Source organism: Plectropomus leopardus, chromosome 9 (assembly GCF_026936395.1).
Source record: "Plectropomus leopardus strain MGB_pleo_1.0 chromosome 9, ASM2693639v1, whole genome shotgun sequence".
NCBI lineage: Eukaryota > Metazoa > Chordata > Actinopteri > Perciformes > Serranidae > Plectropomus > Plectropomus leopardus.
In genome coordinates this window covers 23,859,953-23,877,770 of record NC_142184.1, presented here as the reverse complement: position 1 = coordinate 23,877,770, position 17,818 = coordinate 23,859,953, and the positions used below count along the sequence as shown (strand labels likewise).

Genomic DNA, 17,818 nt, shown 5'->3' with positions numbered 1-17,818 from the left:
GTGGTTGAAATGCACAAGCGTGTCTGTGTGTAAATCCTCCATATTTTAAGTATAAGCAGTGGCCCCCATTTTCAACATTAACAGTCAGTTACTGTCCACGCAAAGAACCATTTCAAATGTTTGAAGAGCGCAAACCTTCACCAGTGCTGAATGATTCATTAGAATGCTTTTATCAGTCCTGTTACATTTTATTTTAAATCTATTATTTTTTAACCCCGCAAACAAAAACCACTTAAAATTAATAAAAAACATGGAACTTAGGCCCTGAGCAATTTTGTTATTTACTCGAGATTTCTGTGTTTGTTTTTGTCACATGGATTGAAGTGGGTGAGGCTCAGGTGGGAAAATATTTTGCACCCTGCCATGCACCAAACAAACTTAAGCAGCATTTAAATCAAACTGGTGACAGTTAATGTGTTGTTTCCACCCCCATTCAGTCCTGATGAAGCGTTTTAGTTTCTGACTGTTGAACTCTCATTAAATAATGACTATGTATGACTAACTTTGATTGTTGCATTTTTAGTTATGAATATAGTTACTGTTAAAGAAAAAAATGTAATGATTGAAAGCCGGCCTTCATGAAAATATGAAATAATAACAGTTGAACTTCATTATACGATTAGATCAACATTTTAGAGACTTGTCAGAGATTGAGCTTTGAGGTTTTTTTTCCTGTAAGTTAAATGTTACAGAAAGTCTTAGAGTTTGAATATTGTAATTTTGTATGTGTTGTCTTTATTTAGTTTTAAGGCTGAATTACAGTAAAATGAGATAATTGTGTCTTCTAGCTTTTCTAATATTTGCCTTTACCCAATAAGTCATTAATGATGATTTTTTATTCAAAAATCTCTTTGTGGAAATATTCATCAATTGTCAACCCTACAAACTTTAAAGGGGCAGCTCACCCCCAAATCAAAAGAATACATGTTTTCCTCTTACCTGTAGTTTTGTATTTTTATAATTGTGTGATTATTTTGGTGTAAGTTGCAGAATGTTGGAGATATTGCTTGCAGAGATGTCTGCCTTTCCTCCAGTATAATGGAACTGGATGGCACTCGGCTTGTGGTGATCAAAGCATCAAAAACAAACAAACAAACAAACTCAACAACAGCAATATCTTTTCAAAAATCATGATCTGGCTACTCAAGATAATCCACAGACCTTGTTGTGAGCCGTTCCATGTAGGAACTATTGTCTTTCTACCAAACCAGTCAACTGTATCACAGCGCAGAAGAAAGCATTGATCTTCTCATGGATGAGGGGCTCCTGCTTGTGCAGTAGATGCACGCTTCTTTTCCTGTCCTCTTGTGATGTATTCATTAGAAAGGCAACAGTTCCCACATTGCTCACAACAAGGTCTGCAAATGATCTTGAGTAACCAGATCATGATTTCTGGAAAGAGACATTGCTGTTGACTACAGTTGATAACTTCAACATTCGGCAACTCACACCAAAGCAATGGCAAGACTGATGAATAGCAGTAAGAGGAGAAATTTGTATTTTTAATTTTGTGGTGAACTGTGCCTTTAAGATATCATGACACTGAAGTTGTGAGGGAACCAAAGTGGAGACATCCTGTTTATTATTCCCTAGTATGAGACCTTTCTAGTATTAGAAAAGGTCCTGAAACACTTTTAAACATCCTGCAGAGTACTGCCTCTGTACTTCCATGAGCAGTAAAGTAATATTTATGTGTGAAATTAGTTCCCCTTATATAACGTTGCATAGATATTAATATGCACTTGCTGATAACTTGACACAAATGTCTTAAAAAAACATTCTGGCATCTGCCACCAAAATTTGATCAGGTAGATATACTTTTCCCAACATGCATCTGTCCACCATATTTCCTGAAACTCCAAACTGACGAGTGAAAACCGAGAAACATCCTTCCACCAGAAACTGAGAATAAACTAGAGTCTTAGTTCTCCTTGTTGACGCTGCAGCAAAGGCTTACACACGAAGCCACCCGCTAGTCCTCATTCTCAACACCAACATATGGTAACAAACAAGGGCCTCGGGCATTTCCTATTGGTTGCTGGCTTCACTGACATCATTTCACTCTCTTGATGCCAGTAGCCCACACGCTGGAGTTTCACACTTGGGCTGTAATCACTTTGATGATCTGGAGGCTTGACCTTTGCAGACTCATGTAGCCTCACACCATGGCACCCTGTTTTCTCAGAAATGAGTTTCATTCCAAAACAAGTTACAATACACAAGATACGTGCTTGGATGAGTCATCAAAATGTAGTTACCTGAAGAGCACAGTTTGTTTTTATTGGGGTTAATATGGAACACTCTGTAGAGTATACAATGTCTTTTTCCATTTTAATGGTAATTTAATTCAGATGTAGATAATGGGAATTTTGCACTCTGGATAGGACTTTCATTTGAGCATCAACTGTTCTTTCCGGTTCTAATGAAGGACATTGTTGCATGAAAAATGGAAATGAATAAACAGAAAAAAATCAGAAAAACAAGGGCATGACCTATGCATCGTCAGTAATGGTTATGAATAAAGCTACAGTTGGAGAATTGTCTAGAGTGTATGCTACAATTAAACTGTTTTATTTTATTATATAAAATATCTTTTACTCATTAGTAATTTTATGTATCGTTGACACGGTTCTATGGGATATATTTTGGTGATTGGATATGCAAAATCTGCCTGAAGGTTAAATTTCTCTGTGACAAGGTTCAGAACAGTGACAAAATAAATCTTATAAAAGAAAGAAAGCTTTTTTAGAAAAGGCTTTTATATATTATTGTCTGTTTTGCGTGAACTTTGCTCTTTTCAGTCTGAATGGAGTTATTTTGTGAAGGTGTTCATTATTCTCTCTTTTAATAAATCAGTTTACACTTGACCACAACCATTCTTGATCTCAGCCTTTGTCTCTCATTCATAGTCTTTTCATTTTACGTCGCCTCAGCCTTTCTGCTCCTCGTTCCCTCCCTGCGAGTTGTTAACTGTGTGCCCTCGCTGTGCCTGGGCCCTCGAGGCAGCAGGGCTACAGACAGATGGCGGCACAGTTGTAAAGCCAGGGGGGTAAAGTGAGGAGGTTAGCTGCCGTGGCAGTGGGTGAGGAGGTGGTCCAGTCAAGGGCACATTGTCAGTTGCCTGTGTGGAAAGAGCAGGGTGGTTTTAGCAAGGCATTGTGGGGTCTGCAGAGATGATGGGAGTCAAGGGTCAGTCTGATGTTATTTATAGCTATGATGAGTATATGTGTGTGTATATATACTGTATATATATATATATATATATATATGTGTGTGCGTGTGCGTGTGCGTGTGTATACAACATGACATCACACAGTGGTTTGTGGGCTCCTGCTTTGAATCCTCAAGCTCAGCATTTCAGCTATCACCATGTTAGTTTTTTGGAGCCAAAAGTGAGCATATTTGGATGAGTGACTCTTCACTCTTCACTCATGCAGCCTGACGTTTATCCCCCCCACCCCCCAACATTGAAATTACCTATAAGAGACTTGTTTGTTTATTACCAGACGGTAAATATGTTTATTTCTGCTGTAAATTGATCTTTTTAACATGGGGGTTTATGGGGATTAACTTGCCTCTGGTGCCTGTCTGAAGCAGACATTAGAGGAACTACAGTTTTTGGCATTTCGAGTTGGCTTCATTTTCAGCCCTTGAGTTTGCAACTAAATGGTAATAAGAGTCAACAGCCATTCTTGTGGCTGTGTGAGGTTACACTTCAAAACAGCTTTGCTTTGAGCAAAAAGCTAAATCAAGGCTGTGTTAGCATTAGTGTCTTGCAGGTATAATGTTTACCATTAACATTTTGGTTTGGCATATTAGCAAGCTAACATTTGCTAATGGCAAATGGACTGTATTTATATAATGCCCTTTCATGGTTGTCAGAAATATTGATGTATCATATGATGTATACGTATCTATTCTGACTCTTTGAAATAGTTTCAATACTCATTTTCTACAGTATCTATACATTGGTTCCAGCTGTGTTTTCTCATTCTTTCTTGTTAATGTTGTCTAAATTCATTCTGCTGTCTTTATGGTATAGCCTGGTTTTATTCATCTCTTATTCGAATTTAAATTATATGTCTTCAGCGTAAATATTTCCCTGTGTATCAAATGTTGCAGTTTTTCAAGGTTTTGTTTTGAAGTTAGAAATTGAAAAACCTATGCCTTTTTAAACTTTCAACCAAAGTGCTTTACACTACATGCTACATTCTGGCCTGGAGGGGCCAGGATCAAATCAGCAATCTTCCGATTTGTAGACGACTTGCTCTACCTCCTGAGTCGCAGCTGCCACAATTAGTTTCAGAGCACAGCTGAAACTGGGGGGAATGTCATGACTTCTGCAAGTAGTTAGCAAACCAAACTATTGGAGTAGCGCAAATTTTGATCTGACGATTGCGCTAAAGATCATCCTACGGGGAACATGAATTACAGACCAACTAACATACTGACATGGCCACCACTGGACCGTGCTGCTGAACTGTTAAACCATAATTAAGTCAACAGATCGCCAAAGTTGAACTTTACTGTGAAGACAGTGCACCAGACTGTGCTCGTGTTAAGCTGTAAATAGCATTCTGTATTATGTAATAATAATAGTAGTAAAATAGTATTTTCTGACTCACTTGACAGCCCTCCAAGGACTGAGTGCTGATTGTGTTTAAGAGGTTCAAACACCTGCTTGCAAAACAAAATGATAAATACTTAAATGCTCAGTGCACTTGTCATGCTGTTGAATGATGCAAACCCTTATTGACATAATTTGCGTCTCACTGAACTACTAGATTAACACTGGAGAGCTTTAAAACACAAACCCACTCATTAGATCCCTCTATTCAGAAAAGCCCTGTAAAACCTCACAGTGAAACTATGCCACTGGTATTGTCCTCAGTGTGAATCACTTTTATTGCAAAAAAACATGAAAAGGTCAGACAGATTCAGAGTATAAAGTTCAGAGTCATCGATCACTCACATTCTGTGATTGTCAATGTCGCGACAGAGTTGGAAATTGGATGTTTGGTACTTCTTCATTGACTTTAATTTTTCGACTCCCTATATTTTCATAAAACACATTGCTGTAGGTTTGCTCATCTTAAAGGGAACGTGCTGTTTTGCTTTTGTTTTTTGGCTGGTGTGGGGTAGTTATCCATAGAAGTCAGCACGGTCCAAGAAGCTTCAAGAAGTTTCAAGAAGCAAACTGGAGTCTGACACAAAAGCAGACTAAAAAATGCATTTTAGGCACCTAAACATGTCCCACCTAAACAAAACTCAACATCAGTTTAAATGTGTGCTTTATTTAGAGTATTTTCACCACTTTATCTTTCCGTCGGACAGCCCGTTCCAGTGGGGAAGCTGTTAATGGCTTCAGTTCCCCATGTATGCTCTGGTAAAAGATTCCAGTGACAAAGACAGTATTTTAGCCTCGACGAGCAAGAGAGCTTCTGGTGTTCTGCTGCCTCCATCAGTTAGTTAGTTTGTAACTTTTGTAAATCCGAAATAACCGTTTTAATTGCCAAAGTCACACAATAACCCAAACAATATAACTGATTGAGGCATTGGTAGACCAGCAGCTCCTGCAATGTTAAATCATTGTTTATCTCTATGCAGTCTGGCTTTGAGGAGACTTATATAACAGCCTTATTTTCAGGTTGGAAATCACTGTCTGATAACAAGAAAAAGCAGTGAAAATATTTTAAATATAGCCTAAACTTAAACAGATACAGATTTTTTCGTAGGTGTGACTTTGTTTAAGTGGCTAAAATACACTTTTTTGCTGCCCCCCATGCACAGTCGTACATTTCTGAGCTTCCTTGTTGGACTCCAGTCTGTTTCTTAAAACTGGGGTGTGCGACTAACATCGACTGTATGTAACACACTGACTATGGATAAGTACCCCATACAACCCTATTTGAAAAAAAGGGGAACTATCCCCTTAAGCATTTGGGCAGGGGGATATGCTCAGTGTGTACACGTGGGGAGAGATCTGATGCTCCTGAATGTGCTGACGAGCTGGTTACGTGGGGTGTGGTCCCTGGTGGCTCACTAACACTCGGATGTAGTTTTCTTGCCAAGTCACATTATCATATTGCCTACTTTATTTCACTCTTAAATCATTTTTGAGTCCACACTGCACTAATGCAGTATAGAGTGTGGCATTCAAAATTTATATTTGCCCGCACTCCAGGGGTCATTTATGAATTATATGGCCTATTGGGAATTTAATCTTTTCACTTGTGTAAAGCCGTGACGCCACCACCTGATTGGAATTACAGTGTGTGTGTTGGAGCGGACTACAGCAAACGGACTACTAGTCGACTGCATCAGCATGACACATGGATTTAATAAATCCTATTTGCATTAGCATATTAATTAGAATTGCACATCATTGCCACATGGTGCATGTAGTCCATTCATGCTTATCTGACACACATTTCGATACATCCTCATCTGGTGCATGAAAGAAAATCCCCATGTAGCATGCATGTGTTTTCACCTAATTCCTGCGTTCCTGTCATTTTCTCTGAACAACCAACCCTTCTATGAAAAATGAAGAGTTACTTGATATGCATTATAAATAGCTGCTCTGTGATTGGCTGAGCCCTGATTCTCCAGCAAGCTCTTCCGTATAGCAACAGCCCCCTCCCATCCCTCCTTCTCGCCTCTTCTCCCTGGAATACCCCCCCCATTTCCTTCCTCTCTTTCAAAAAACGCAGACAGATCTCGTCCTCCATGTGGCTTCACCCCCTACCCACAATGCACTGGGTGCTGCCTCTGGCTTTAGATGTGGCAGGCAGTGTCTGTGCAGGAGGCTCCTCTCACTCTCCTCTCCTCTAAGCTACAGACTGGCTCGCTCCTCCCGCTGGCTCCCACTGCTGCGGCAGCATCTGGATGTGGATGTGGTCGCCATGGCAACAGCAGTGGGCCTGACCCCACCTCCTCCCCCCTTCTCGTCTCTCTCTCTCTCCACACACACAGACACAACGCCTCTACCCCTCCCTCTCCCCCTCTCCTTCTCTTAAGCTTTTTTTTCTCTCTCTCTGTGCGACTGGGTGCGTTTCCTTCAAGCTTGACCTGGATTCTGCGTGCGGCGCCGCGTCTGCCACGCTGCTTGTGTGACAGTAGTGATGATGACAGAGTGAAAGGGGTGTGCATGGTCAACTAACCTGTTTCAAGGAACTATCAGGGTCAAACTGGAAATTATCTCCTTTCATCTAATCTACTCTCCCTTACTTCTCCCTCTGTTTTTTGGCATTTCTCCTTTGCTTTTGATGTTTTTTTCATTTCCTCAAATCCTCTTGTTTCTCCCTCTATTTGTTCTTTTACTTGCTAGTACTTTTTCTCTCCTCTTTTCTCATTTTTGCTCATCTCGTCTCCCCTTCTTTCTCAGATCTCCTTTCCTTGTTTCTCTCTTCCTTTTTCCTTCAGCCACCAGCTTTCCCTTTCTTTCCTCACCCATCCTTGTTCCTTCTCTCTTCTCCTTTTCTTTCTTGGATCTCCTGACTATGTTTCTCACTTCATTTTCCTTGTTTCCTTTCCTTCCCTTGTTCCTCCTCTCCTCTCCTGCTCTTCCCTCCTCCCCTTAAGCACTACCACCACCCTCTTCCCACTTCCTACCCATGTGCTTCAGGGCAGAAGCAAGTGGCTGCAAAAAAAAAAAAAAAAGCATGAAAAGGAGTCAGCTGTATCCTCCCTCCTCTATCACTGTACTCCTCATCACACCCTGAGCCTCTCTGCACCCCCCACCCCCCAATCCCTTCCTCCCCAACCTCCCCCATCACAAATCCTTGCCTCCTCCTTAGCTGAATATTTGAACAAAGATACCAGCCTCCCGAAGGCAGATATCGCTGCATTTTTGTCACATTGACGCATGTAGCTCTTAAATACATGAAAATTATTGTACACTTCCTCTTTCTTGGCTCTCTTTGTGACTAGAGCCCAGCAGCGATTTATGTTCGCACATAAATCTGTAGACCCACACTTTGCCTGATATGAGACACAGCTATCATTCATTGAAACACACTTTTCCTTTAAAGAGAGAAAAGGCTCTCTGTGCAGGATGGCAGCACAGTAAATGGGGACAGCTCACCTGTATTACAGATAAATTGATATCCATCTATCGTCAAAAGTTTCTGTATATTATCACATTTGTTTTCATTTCCTTTTATCTGAAATAGCTTGTATACGAAAGAAAATCTGCAGTTTTTCTCGTTATTTTGTTCATGTCATTGTCATTCTTATTCCTTTCATTTGCAAAATCAGCTCACTCGCTGCCTTCTGTGAGTTTTAAGTTGCTGTGTATTTTGATGACACATCCTTGATTACAACAGTTCCACACAAAACTGGTGGAAATGTGGGCTTTTTAGGTTAGTGGCACCGGGGTTCCGAGAATCCTGAACCAGGTTATAAACCAGAGCTAATTTGGCAGAAAAGGGGTGTGTGTGGGAAGACCGCCCTAAACCAGGACCAAGTCATGACCGAGACCAGAGTGTATCAAAACAAAGACAAGACTTTAAGGGGTTGAGAGCCCAAGACCAGACTAGTGTGAGTCCCACACTGTAAGATAAAATGTGGAACATGCTTAGTGTAGACACCCCTTAGATCTGAAATATCCACATTCTAATAAAAATATACTGCCATATACTGTTCGTGTGTATGTGTGTGTGTGTGTGTGTAAGTGTACCGTTAGAAATGTCTTGATAAACTAATTGGAAAGCTTTGCAGTTGAATCTATTGTGTTTACTACTGTTACTAAACACTAAGGAGCTGAAATCAACTTAACTATCTGTTGTCTTAGTGATATCCTTGCACTGATGGTCTTGATCACTCTTGAACTAAAATCCAGAGTTGTCTTTGTCTGAGACTGTGACCAGATCAAGTAAAATTGCGGTTGCGAGACAAGACCTTCAAAAAGTGGTCTTGAGACTGTTCTTGAGGCCAAGACCAGTCTTGGGTGCTACAGCCCCAGTTCAGTCAGACATAACTCCACCAGATGATACATGCAAACAAAAGCACCAGCACTTTAAATCTGCACTACCTCTTTTTCCACTCTACATTGCACATATAAATGCATCAACTCTTTGTTACAAGGTTTTTATATTTTATTATATTTTTTTAAAAAGTGTTTTTCATACTTTTAGATCACACCCTGATCTATGGAGATTGGTATTTTGCTCCCATGTATGCGAAGTGTGTGTTATGGAAGTGACAACCTAACCTGATTCTGATAAGAAACATAGCAGAAATGAACACAGCCATATCATTATGGCATTGTGGAATGTAATGATAAAACACTGCATACTAACCATGTTCTGTGCCTGTTTTGTGGCGTTACCGAACATATTGCAGATATTTGCTTCCCCTGACAACAGCCATCACTTTTTCTGTGAGAGCTAGAACAGAGAACATATAGCAGAGGAGCGGTATATTCGTAAAAAAAAAAAAAAAAAAGAGGTTGACACATTAAAACAATCAGTCCTTTTTTCACCAGGCAGCCGGTTCTGATGCTGTTTCTGGGAAAGTGGTGAGTCTGGCACACCTGTTGGTCTCGAGAGAAATGCATCTTTTTGTAGTGTTATGAGGCTGTCTGTGTCTGTGTGCTCTTGTATTCCCTCCAAATTTGGACTGTGAGATATTTATTTTGATACATGACGTGTGGCTCCGGGGGAGGGGATTTGCAGGGAAATAACAGCCGTGAGGGAGTGTGCCTTGATCAAATTAGTCTTTCTAATTCAATCTGTTCAGCACTTGGAGTCCATCATGGTTTATTCAGTAAGGTGAGTGTACTAATTGTGCTCTGGTTTTTCTCTCTCTCTCTTTCTCTCTGTCTCCTCTCACTGCTTTTTTCCCCCCTTATCCCTGTATTCACATCTCTATACTCCCTTTCCACTTTGTCCTCTCTTTGCCTTCTTTCCATGTTTTTGATCCTTCTCTACAAACCTACACCCACTCTTTCCTCACCCCATTTCATCCTGCTGCACATCTCTGGGCTTTTTCTCCATCTCCACTGTCCCTGTAGTAGAGTTGGTGGACCAGCAGAGGGTGCTGAGGACTGGCTGCCTGGTGACGGGGGTCCATACTCCACCCATCCGACGCAACAGCAAGCTGGCCACCCTGGGGCGCATCTTCAAGCCCTGGAAGTGGAGGAAAAAGAAAAATGAGAAGCTCAAGCAGAGTTCCACAGGTACAGTGCTGGATGGGTGGATGGTGGGTGATGTGATGGTAGACGGTTGCAAAAGGCTGGTTTTACACACACACACACACACACACACACACACACACACACACACACACACACACACACACACACATTTAAATGCCCACATCTCTCCTCTAATGAATTAGATTAGGGAGAGATAATGAGGGTGTGGGTGAAGAGATGTGGCAAGTCATGCTCCAACTGTTTGAATTAAGTCAGTCCTCATCAATTTCTAATGATGCCAAAGAAGAGTTGTTATATTTTGTTGAAGTCACTGAGATGTGCAACACCTTATAATGCACATTTTAAAAAAAAAACCTGAGAGGAAACACTGAAACAGTGCTAGCTGGCTCAGCACTCACCCCAGACCCCTAGAATGTATGCAAAATCACATATCATCAAATGTTATGTGTTACACCAGACATAGCCCAAGCCTTTCATGTTTTACACTTAAGTCACAGAGCTTAGCATCCAATTTAAATTTGAAAAAAAAACCAACAACGGTTGTTTACCTTTTAGCTTACATCTGTTCTGAAAGTACTGCCAGAAAAAAAAAACTTGTTAAGCATCTGTATAAAAAAATATTCTGCTCAATGATAAAAAAAACAACACACATTAATCTGTTTCTTAAAGGAATGCTTCATTCATTTCCAATCACCTTTAAAGGCATGAGTAAAAAAACTGTTTTCTTTAGGGATTTAACATAATACAGGGTGAGTAGTTGATTTACAAAAGATCATTTTATGGGTGAGGTATTCCTTTTAGTTGCAATGCCATTTGCTGTCCACAAACCCAGAAATGTCCTTGCTCTTTTTGTACAACACAAGAAAAGTTATTATGACATTATTTTAACATGAAAATAGAGCCATACTAGAAAGTAACGTAAGAAAGTATCGACATAGAAAGAGTACAAAATGCTTCAACCCCTCTTGGGTTTTTTCGAATGTTGCCTGACATTTGTTCTTTGGAAAATTGAATGCTTAGCTCTGTGACTCAAAAAGGACAATAGCACGAGAGACACAGGCTCAGACTAATCTTTGATTACTGTGCTCTTTCAATCATTTATTTGGAGAACTGAATTCTGTAAAATTATGAAAACATTATAGGAACAGATCATCATTGCACAATTCCTCTGAAAGTTACCTTGTGTGCTTGCTTTTAAAAGCAGTCATAGCAGGTATCTGCAGCATGTCTGGCTTTATATTTGCTGAACCCAAGGCTAAATGTGATGCTCTGGCTGTAATGGAGAGTGCTTTTAAATCAAGGTGACATAAAGAGGGAATGTCATTCACGGAAATGGTGACAGTTGGTCACATCAGAGGTCAGTGTATCTCGGTCCGTCCCCTCAGTAGCTGGACCTGCCATAGCCTAATTATCCCATCACACTTTATACATTTATTCAAAAACTAAATGAATTCACGTTATGACCATCATTATAAAGTCTATTTACATTTATAACTCAAAAGTACACACGATGAAAATACAAACCTCAGACCAATAAACCAAATAAAACAAGTCGTTCTCCCCCTAATTAAATCAGTTTATGACACGACTTTGTTGAATACTGGATTCTGATTGGTCAGTTACAGCATTTTACAGTTATAGCATCCCAGGCACATCGCTAAAATAAAACCCCAACAGGGTTTTGCAAGACCCTTGATCACTCTTAAGGGGTTTTGTATTTTATTAAATTATTTTTAATAGGCGCTACTCGCATAAAGGAAGTAAGAGGATCTAAAAAAGGTTTTCATTGTTACTGTATATATCAGCCGTCTTAAAACAGACAGAAAAAGGTGAGATTACGCAACAAAAAGCGCAGCATCTACATAAGAAATTACTTTCTATTACTGGAAATAATTCACGTCACTTTAAAAAATCCACAACACAGATATAGTGACATACTTCTCCCCTGTCATCTTCTTCCAGATGTAGCATTATCCAGCAGTCTTCTATGCCATGACCCGAACTCCCCCACCCAGGGCTGCTGCTCAGACGGTGCAGTCCTTCTCGGAGGATTCGGGGGACCTTTGAATCCAAACCTCACAGTTAGCAGTGTGGAATACCTTGGTCCTGAGGAGGATCTCCCCCCTCCAGGTAGGACTATCCCTCCCTGTACTCAGAGTCAACGAATCAATGGACATTATAGAGCTGCAAAAGCAACAGATGAGCGAGAAATGGATTAGTTGAGTGGCTGGGTGTCTTTTCCTCGGCTTTATTGTAGATCAATGTGAGAGTGTGTAAGATGCTCTGAACCCAATCTGAATGGAGATGGAGGGATTTTTGCTGTTTTATTACAACAAAAGCTGTTGATGTTATAATATAAATTAATTAATGCTGTATGTTTGTGTCATAAGTGGAGGCCTGAATTAAACATGTACCTACAAACTTAGACATTTGTGTGTCAGTTCTCCACACAAGTTCCAGTAGAGGGCAGCAGAGACAACTTAAGGTTGATCTTTGCCTCTACTCTCACTTGCCGAAAGAGGTCTATAACGTGCATATTTGTATGTACAAAACTGGCAAAACACAGAACATTTTAATGCGGTTGGACATTGTAGAAAATATTGTCATGCAGCTTGGCAAAATGTTACAACAAAACCAATTTAACTTGATTTTTAACTGCTCCTTTTCCTTCATTAATGTATTCCAGTAGCTGCCCCTCCTCAGGACTGTGAACGGGTAGAGGAGAATGTACTACTACCGGAAGAGGAGGGAGGAGAGGAGGCGCACCCTGACGGGGAAATACCTGAGGGGCTGCAGGACGTGGGCGAGCAGATGGAAGAAAGACCAGAGGAGGAGATTCCTCCTGGAACATCCCCACCACAAGTACCTCCAAAACTTTTGCCCCAGCTGAGTGCTGGAGATGGTGAGTGCTGTGAGGTCAAGCAAAGGTAATTTGTGTCTCATACACAGTAAATGTGCGTGACTGTATAAAATCTGTCTGCTCCGTTTGAACTACAGATCAGCAGAAAGTAAAGAAAAACTGAATAAATGGAAAGAAAGATAACAAAAGCAGATGTTTCCATACAAGGGATCACTGACTGGTGTGATGAGTATAATCAAATGTGAATGATACGTGCCCTTCACAAGATCTCAGCTTAACTTTACAGCTATTTAGTTAAGTACAAGATACTGTGATGTAAATATAGTACATTACAAGTAAAAGTGCTGCATTCAGAATCCCAGAGGTTCAGCGGAGAAATGTCTCTTTAGCAGAACTGCTAACAATTCATGGACATCTGAAACATGACAAGGAGCCCAAACTACAAACTTTTATTCTAAGAGATCATCAGCCAAAAAGGTTTTGATTTTTAAAAATGTTTTTGTTTTTTTAAGGTTATTACTTTTGTTTTTAAGTAACTAAATAAATTTAGTAGAGTAAAAAGTACAACAATTTCCTAAAATGTTTGTAATGGCCTGAAATGTGTTGAAAGACATTTTTGAGGAGATAACAATATTAGCACTGCCAAGATTTGAACCCAGAATTTGTTTTGTACTAGGCAGGCACTTTAACCAACTAAGCCACAGTGCCCATAGTAACTCTCATACTTAAAATGGGACTTCAGTAATTTTAAACGGGACTCTATTTTCACATATTTTTTGTGTTTAAGTGATAAATGGGAACAATAATTTCTGAAATTGGTACAGGATTAAGGGAGAGCACTTCAGCTAGCAGTGTCCAAACAGGATGCAATGTAACCACTCAGGGCATGTTCCATGTCAGTGAATGTCCTCTAAATGTGCTTGTTTTTGCATCTGACAGGCTCAGATTGATACTGATAAGTGTTTGACAACATTTTGAAAAGGATCCTTAGAGACAGACCTTTTTGTTTAACCTGTAACAGCCATGAAACCACAAGCATAAACTTACCAGACTACATTTATATAAACAGTAATTTTATCATGTAAAACACACATCATTCAAGGCAAAAAAAACTAAAATAAAACTCAAGGAATGTTGTTCATCACACCAGGTAGAGTTACAGAGATTTGTTGAGCAAAGGGGATGAAGACGAAGATCACAGTTACTCAGCGTGTTAATAATTTTGTACTTTGAGAAATCCTAAATCTGGTACCACCTGGTTTTAAAGTCAAAAGTTGAAGTAACTTGGGTTGAAGTTTCCTGGGCACCCACTGACTCAGTTAAATCATACTCTTATTAGAGCATACATACTGTAGATACACTGCACGTGACAGATTGGGAAAGTAGTTTGCTCTGTGGTTTCTTTGCTTTCCTCATATCAAACAGATGTGCAAAGTCAGGTGAACTGGAGAGTCTACGTTCCCATAAGTCAAAATGTACATGTGTTTCCCATCTTCCACTCACTATCTGTAAGATAAACCCCAGCTTCCATGAACCTGTAGATGAATATGAGGATAAGAAATATTTTTCACTAACATCCACTGTTTATCTGCTCCCTTTCAGATTCAGGCCCTGTATCGCTCCCCACTCACCTGCCCAACTCCTACCTCCCCAAGGAGCCTCCACCCAGGGCCACAGAAAGCATGGCTTCAATGACCCTGCCGCTACGAGGGCCTCTGGCCAACACCTCAGGGTCCCCACATATAGGCAATATGATGCATCCTCCCATGCCCCCCAGCTGCATTATGGAGGAGCTGCAGAGAGCCTTCGCTTCCAAGAACAGACAGGAGAGGTGAGTGCACAGGTTGACCTCATACATCTGGTTATATCAGCATCCTCACCACCACATCCCAGCACCACTCAAACGTGCTGGGACGGTGAAAAACAAATGTGTTGCTTTATTTAGTCTTACTGGTGTCAAATCTAATACTGGCTTGGTGGATTTGGTGACTTTAATGAAGTTTGCTCACAAATCTCAAACTCACCCGAATAGATAAAATATTGTTTTGTTGATTAACACCCGTGAAATATTCTACGTGTAATCATGGCTGATGATGTAAATTCGATATTTTTCCTCCTCTCTGTGTCTTTCCAGTGTCCATGAAGGGTGTGAGCAGGGCTCACCTCCAAGGCTGTGGTGTTCAGATGGACGGCTCTCTCGCTCCTGCAGCTCTGAGAACCAACACACATCGTCTTTTGGGGGCGGCTGTGTTGGAGTTGGAGGGTCTGACTGGCCCAAGAAGGAGGCGGAGGAGAATAAGGAGAACGTGCGGCTGGACCAGTGCTTCTCCAACACCTCAGGCCTCCCCACCGACTTGGACGGCTGGAATGACTCCGTTATCTCTGGTGGGTTGAAGAATTTTTCACAGTACAGTGTGTAAGCACTTTCACATTCACACATTTTTTGTTTTAATTTTGGCTCTGTGCCACATATTGGATTTAAAAATGAAACAATGGCTTTGAGGTTTAAGTGTTGAGATCTGCTTAAATTTTAATCTGCTTTCATTTATACTGGGAGAACAGTGTAGGAAATATTGCCCTGTCATTGTTTTACTGACCTGTCTTGTCATGAGACAAGCTCATATGTGACTCATATCTGAACAGTCTGATTTGGCCAACTTGCATATGTGGGTCTTAATCAGATACAGGTGATGATTATTTTGCGCATCAGTCTGAACAGTCCTATCAAAATTTGTGCAACTTTGAGGTCACTTTAGATTGGTATCACTCACAATTCTACACTGGCAGGAGTCACGCTGACAGATGTAGTTAAATATAGCTTTTGACTTTCTGAAATTTTGGATGAAGTCTGTGTCAGTGAAGCCATTCATATTACAGTTAGAAGGTTCAATTCATTTACAGCATGGTTTTCCATACAGTTAAAATATTAAGATGAAAAGTAAAATGAAAAGAAACCGTTTTTCTTACAAAGAGTCTACAGAGGGTTATAGTAAGTTTCATGTGTGTTAATGCGGGTGCACGTGGTTGCAGGCACACTTCCTCGCAGGCTAAGGAAGGAGTTGCTGGCTGTCAAACTACGAAACAGGCCCAGCAAGCAGGAGTTGGAAGACAGGAATATCTTTCCAGCCAGGAGCGACCAGGAACGCCAGGAAATTCGCCAGCAGATTGAAATGAAACTTGCCAAGTAAGAAATGAAAGCTTCTCCACATGTCTCTGGCATTTTAGTGTGAAATGTTTTAATGACATCTGTAACAAAATTCTTCTTTATTCTTGCCTAGATATAACATTACTCTGCAATTAGATATCAGGGACCTATTATGCCTCTCCTAAATGTCTGACATGCATATAATGTTACATACAATATTTATATTAAACATGGGCAAAATTCCAAATAACGAGGTACACCTATGTAAAACATTCCCTTTGAGCAAAAATCTCAGGCTTCAGACCGCTCTGAATACTCTGTTATCTACTTTTGAGACAAGCAAAGGAAAGCTCATGCCAGATTTCTTTTTATGGCCATCTGCTCCAGGCACGCTACTGCAAGTGTTAATAATACGAACACTGCTACATGCAGCTACATGCTGACATCTGGTAAACATGTAATGTGGCTCACCGATGTTCTTAATTTCCCCCTGATTTGGGATCATATTTCTGCTGAAACATGTCAGGTTGCAAAGATTTTGGTTCACCAAGACTTTATTGGTGATTTTTCACAGTAGAAAATGCTGCTATACTTTGTTGCAGTCATTGTCTTGCTGCAAGTACACTGCTTCATGTAGCTACATACTAACATCAGGGAAACATGCAGTCTTGGTTTGTTAATTTTGCCTTTAAGATTATATTCCTGCTGGAATATAGTTGATGATTTTTCACAGTAGAAAGTGCTGCTATACTTTGTTAGTCGTTCCCCGGCGGCAATGATGGTCCAGAGACACCAAGTCACTGGCAATACAAAAACGAAACGCTGACTTATGAGAGCAGACTTGGCTTTTTCAGGAGGCAGGCTTAAAGAAACAGGCGCTAAAACAGAGCATTTTGGACAAATGGTAAATACAGGTATTTGAGCACAGACAGTATAAAGTATTTTCTTAAACATTAAAGCATGCAAATATTTTCCAGTAAAAACCCAAATACAAGTATTAGCCTTAAGATAAGCATAATATATCCCCTTTAGTGACTTTAGTGTTATTCATAGAGCCATAATTGCAAAAACGGATCTGGGCAATGCATTTAGCATTGTAAACACATGTGCCTAATTGCTTCAGTTACATAACACGCAACTGTAGGAGGTGAGATAAAAAAAAATCAGATCCAAAGGGATTTTCTGATTGTTATGCACAGACTTGATTTGTTGTGTAATCTGCTGCTGCTCAGAGGAGACTGTTTGGGTGTAACACTTCTACTCAGGGCCAATACTAGTACTGGGAATCCTTTCTATTGTTTTCCACAATAGTCCTCAACCACTAAAACTGACAAGATTACCAGTATGAGGAAATGGTATATCTATTCAAACCAGTGAGGTGGGCGAATGGAGCTCCATAAGTCCTTTGACGCAAGAAATACACGTGTTAAGTGATTCCAGGATGCTTTCAAAAGAACAATTGTTTCTGTGTAGCAACATGTACAGACAGACGCTGCTTCCAGGAAATCTTCCTGTTCAAGATGCGCCGCTGATATTTCTATCTGTGCTGTCCTGCCAGGACATTAATAGAACTGTTTTTTCTAATACAACTGAGAAACTTCATGTGCAAATACTGAAAGCAGCAGTCTCGTGTGCGAATGTGTCACAAGACCCA

General features: G+C 40.4%; 1 protein-coding gene across 3 annotated transcripts in view; it reads left to right on the top strand.

Annotated features, from left to right (window-relative positions):
* Positions 1-17,818, top strand: part of phactr3a (phosphatase and actin regulator 3a) — a 43,194-nt gene that overhangs the window by 17,845 nt on the left and 7,531 nt on the right. The window contains exons 3-8 of one of the 3 annotated variants that reach the window (XM_088082289.1): positions 10,019-10,180; positions 12,122-12,289; positions 12,846-13,061; positions 14,622-14,850; positions 15,154-15,404; positions 16,050-16,203. In XM_088082289.1, the coding sequence (XP_087938415.1) occupies positions 10,019-10,180; positions 12,122-12,289; positions 12,846-13,061; positions 14,622-14,850; positions 15,154-15,404; positions 16,050-16,203 (1,180 nt within the window). Of the gene's footprint in view, positions 1-10,015; positions 10,181-12,121; positions 12,290-12,845; positions 13,062-14,621; positions 14,851-15,153; positions 15,405-16,049; positions 16,204-17,818 lie in introns of all 3 variants that reach the window. The other 2 variants (XM_042491282.2, XM_042491280.2) reach the window with 2 other exon arrangements.